Genomic DNA, 4958 nt, shown 5'->3' with positions numbered 1-4958 from the left:
TGCAGAGTCAATCACTATGCACCTCCAAACTACATCACCAAGGGCAGTGTGGTTGTGGTGTAAAGTAAACCACCACTGGACTCCAGAGCATTGGAGGAGCATTCTTTAGAGAGACAAATAGCTCCTATCCATCAGGAAATCTGATGGACAAGTCTGGGTTTGCCAGTTGCCAGGAGAACAGTATTTCTCTGACTCCATTGTACCAAGTGTAATGTTTGGTGGAGGGGGGGGTTATGGTGAGGGGTTGTTCTTCATGAGGCCTAGCCCCTTAGTTCCAATGAAAGGAACTCTGAATGCTTCAGATTTACAAAGACATTTTGGACAATTCCAGGCTTCCAACTTTGAGTTACTAATGCTCTTTCTAGTCAAGGCAAGTGAGCGAACACTGTTCATAATATAGTGTATACGCCACAAGAACAGTGAGTCTTGTGCTCTCTTCCAGGGTTGCGAGAAAAAGAAGTAATTCCGTGCTGGTTAGGATATTTCATACTTCATAATCTGGTGAACTGTAAAGTGCTTTGAGGTGACATGTGTTGTGAAATGGCGCTATGTAAATAAACTGAACTGAATAGAATAAGAACCAAAGTCCTTCATATCTCAAAACATTGCCATTTTTTGCAGGCACTGCATATAATGTATGAGTAAAAACACTTTCCCAAAATATAATGCTGCAAGAACTATCTCTGTCTATTTTTGCAAAGTGGCTATTGGCATTAACTGGGAGGCATCAGTACCAAAAACCATTGCCCTGCAGTTAACTAAAAATATACGCAGTTATGCCAAAAATAACAGATTCCCCAAAACTAAACATAACGTTCTTATACCTGGAAGCAAACTGTTCCTGCATTTCACAGCACATTAAGAAAATAAGACATCACAACAAATAGAAAACTTCCAGAAGAGTGCTGCAAAAAGAGCTGTGAAGACGTGTTAGAGAAGAGTGTCTTGGTAGTGAAATAATGTGCAAACAGACTATTTTGTAGACCTTCAATTAATTCTGTTAGCTTGTTACTGTATATGAGGACAGAACAAATCTAATACAACAGGTTTCTCTTCTTTTTAAATGACTGAAATAAAACCCATTGAACAGCCAGGACTGTCTTTGTATTATTAACCACCATCTGTGCGTGACATAAGCACCAATAGCAGTGGTGCAGAATAGCACATGGCAGGGCTGCTGGCCATGTTTATCAATGTATCTGCATAAATATAATGAAAAATTCCAGGCAGTCCCAGAGCGATTGAAGGACTGCGGAGAGAAAAAGAAGTGTAAATTGAAATGGCAGGGAGAGTATGAAAGGTTAAAACAACTTTTGTTTGGAATCACAATCTACTAAATGGAATGCCCCTGTGAAATTAGATAAGCATGGATTACTGTAGAGAACTTATGGGGGACCATTGTGGAGATAGAGCAGCTTCTTTACAGGGCTGCAAAAATCTATTTCCATTTCCTCCTCTCACCTCTCAATCCTGTTTTTACTTTTTCTGTCACACTTCAGCTCTCCCCCAGAAAAATATATAAGAAATAAATAAACTAAATACAGAAAACTTATTTTTTAGATTATGATGTTATTTATTAGGGGCAGAATATTGTTCAAACAAATCTAGACCTATCTGCCGTTTAGTTAACAGCATCTGCTTTGTGCAATGATAAGCCCTCATACATCACCCGTTTGACATCTGGAAGTAGGCTTAAAACCAACACATCAAGCCATGTTCAAAAATAAATAAAAAAAGATTAATTAATGTAAAATTAATATAAATAGACTGTTCAAGGACCATTTCTGGAATTTGATCTTTCACCATCATAACTTAAAATCTCAACAGCAACAGCTTCTACACGCATGATTCATCCATATTCACCCCAAAACTGATGACATTAGATCCATGCATCCTACAGCAGATTACCTTGTAGGGTCTTTGGTCTCTGAGAGGATCTCCAGAAGTTCTTCATTGGAGAGGAAGAAAAATCGAGGGAAATAGAGACGTTTCTTCTCCAGGTAGTTATTGAGCCCTTTGTGTATACGTTCAAGGATTTGGTTGGACCTTTTTAGCTTCTCCAGCACCTTTTCAATCACCATCACAGCTAAAACATGCCTGTCCTACAACAGATAGAACAATGATCAAGCAGAATTATGAATAAACAAGAAATTATTAGGTGTGCAAACTCATTGTGTGATCACTTTTCTATGGTAGATCATCATAACAACAGGCCCAGTGGCCTAATGGATAAGGCATCAGCCTCCGGAGCTGGGGATTGTGGGTTCAAGTCCCACCTGGGTCGTAAGGTGATAAAACCTATTTTGATAACAGATATGCAAAATGACCATGTTCAGTTAAGAAGCTCAGGTGGAGGCGCGTACAAACATTTCCACTTTACTAAAATACACACACTCCCCCCAGGGAACTATGGAGGATAAAAAGTGCCAAAATTAAATAAATACATACAGCATTAAATAAATAATTAAATGTGGAATTAAATAAATAAGCGTGTCATTCATTAATTATTAATTAGGGGGCGGTTATCTAACACCTGATTGGTCACCCTTTACATTAAGGCAAAGCAAATCGATTACAGAGACTCGATCCGCGTTAACCCCGCCCCCTAACTTTGATGGGTGAGTTTGACAGATTATTTTAATGGTTTCGATGCACTGCGACACAGGACCACGAAATAATTAAATGCACACTGAAATAATTATATATATATTTTTAATAAAATTAAGACGTATTTTATTAAATTAATGACACATTTATATATTTAATTCCTTATTTATTTAATGAATTACACATTTAATTAATTGTTTATCGCTGTATTTATTTATTTAATTGTGGCACTTTATATTAGTGACGTGGTTTTAATTAATGAATGACACATTTATTTATTTAATTCCACATTTAATTAATGATTGATACATTTAATTATTTATTTAATTTTGTATTTATTTATTTAATTTTGGCAGTTTTTATCCTCCATAGAGGAAAGGCACACTCAAAATATTTTATCTTACAAATAGGCCAAGGAAAAATATGCTTCCACAATCAGTACCTTTATGTCAGGGATCAGCCTTGTAGGCATTATTAAGAAAGATTATTCTCCATCTGTCTGTTCCCTTCCCAATTTTAGCACATGCTTAGCATTTTTAAACCTGTCTTGAACACTGTTGATAAGCTGAGCAGCCGATCAACATTCCCGCCTTATTGAAGAGAAGCTTTTATTCTTTCCTCTCAGGAAATAAGAGCCCAGCATCAGAGAAGTCTGTCCTTCTTATAAGCCTTATAGTTCTAATTTATAAGTGTTATTATTAAAAACAAAACAACCACCTACAACTGTCTATAAAACATACACATTCAAATATGCTTCACACTATGTCCTTTAGAGCTCAGCTCAAAGAAACTGCATTTTCTCCCGACTTCGTGCTGAATGTTTCACCAAATGGTTTAAAGATTTAACTTGGGTGCTAAACTCTAATTCCCTGCACTAGAATCACATCTATAACTATTACACCATGGGGATTAAATAATTTATTTAAAAGGGAATCTAATTTTAAAGATTGTGCAGAGAATAAGTGACCTGATTAAATAAGTTGGGTATTCTATTAATAGATAAAAGCCTGATATTGGCTGCTGGAATGAATGATATATAATAAAGACAGAAGCAAAATGTAGGAAACAGATGCAGAAACTGAAATCTATCTCCCAGTCTCTCTGTCAGCGCTGTTTCCTTTTAATGAAAACACATTTAAATGATTTGACGTTCCTCTGCAGCAGTTTGAGCTAAATTACACTGTAATTAATTCTTACTTTTACTTGATTGAAGACTGTCTCTCTCTTAAGTGAGTAAAGGAGGGACTTAAAATATAACAATACGTCTGGCTTTAAAAAGAAGAGAGAATGAAACCACTGAAAATAAGGTTTTTGTTTTAAATCAGACACAAATTACTTCAAGAGACAGATGTTTTAGAGGCTAAATGAAGCCGTCCAGCTCAGTCGAAAACACACAGCAGATGACGCACAGACAAAAAGTCTGGTTTGATTGAGTTTCAGAAGCCAGACGATTATTCCAGCAAAGTGTGTTTGATTGATAAAGTATGATTCTGTCTTTTCATAAATCTCATCAGGCTTATGATTTTGGCCCATTCTCTGAGAGGACAATGCAATAATAGGTCTAATTTTATATTCACTGAGCCGGCGGGAGCTATTCAGGAGCACACTGAATGGATAACATGGTATTATTATGTGTGATAATGTAGTTTTTATGCACCGAACAGATGGCTTTAATGGAAGGCAGAAAATGTGCAGCTGATGGAGTAGAGTAAAATGCTAAGGTAAAAACATTTGAACAGCTATGCAAACCGTAGATTTATACCGGACACATCCTTATTAGAGCTTAGCAGTCAGAGCATTTAAATAAGTTAAACTGCTCTGATACTGTTGCTATGCAGGACTTAAATTTTAAATATTTATTTTCTAAACCCTGAGATGTAAAAGGAATCAGAAAGAGACAGAAAGATTGTGTAAAGCAGAGATAAATGAAGCAGATTGATCGAAATAAAGCTTTTAAAACCTGTTTATAAACGTGCACCCAGGAGATCAGGAGTCAAACAATAAAAGAAACAGACGATAATTAAATAAAAATGACTTTTTGTAAAATGAGGAATAACTGAAAGCGCTGATGGAGACAAAAGTCAGTGAATCTTGAGCACCTTCTAGAGGTGGATGAGATAATAACAGTTGAAAAAGAAATTGATGTTTGGATGTTCTTCATGGCTGAACTCAGACGGACATGGAGATGGAGATGGAAAATATGTTGTTTTTATCATTTTATTCATTTTATATTGCTCTCAATCATTTGTTTTTCTATGTGTTACTCTCATCGTTGGAAATAGTGTATGAAGGTCATAAGACAGTCAAATGTTTTGCAAGAATGCTTTCCTGTTTTTCATTTGAGAAGCAGA

At 36.0% G+C, this 4958-nt stretch overlaps 1 protein-coding gene and 1 non-coding gene across 2 annotated transcripts in view; one reads left to right on the top strand and one right to left on the bottom strand.

Annotated features, from left to right (window-relative positions):
- Positions 1–4958, bottom strand: part of dnah7 (dynein, axonemal, heavy chain 7) — a 129979-nt gene that overhangs the window by 98966 nt on the left and 26055 nt on the right. The window contains exon 15 of the mRNA XM_015371242.1: positions 1909–2102. Coding sequence (XP_015226728.1) covers positions 1909–2102 — 194 coding nt within the window. The remainder of the gene's footprint in view (positions 1–1908; positions 2103–4958) is intronic.
- trnar-ccg lies at positions 2212–2284 on the top strand. Its single transcript has one exon. It is a non-coding gene; the product is annotated as a tRNA-Arg (tRNA).

This window comes from Cyprinodon variegatus, unplaced genomic scaffold (genome assembly GCF_000732505.1).
Source record: "Cyprinodon variegatus isolate N-32 unplaced genomic scaffold, C_variegatus-1.0 Scaffold3, whole genome shotgun sequence".
Lineage (NCBI taxonomy): Eukaryota > Metazoa > Chordata > Actinopteri > Cyprinodontiformes > Cyprinodontidae > Cyprinodon > Cyprinodon variegatus.
The sequence above is the reverse complement of the archived record's forward strand: the minus strand, read 5'-3'. Positions and strand labels throughout refer to the sequence as shown.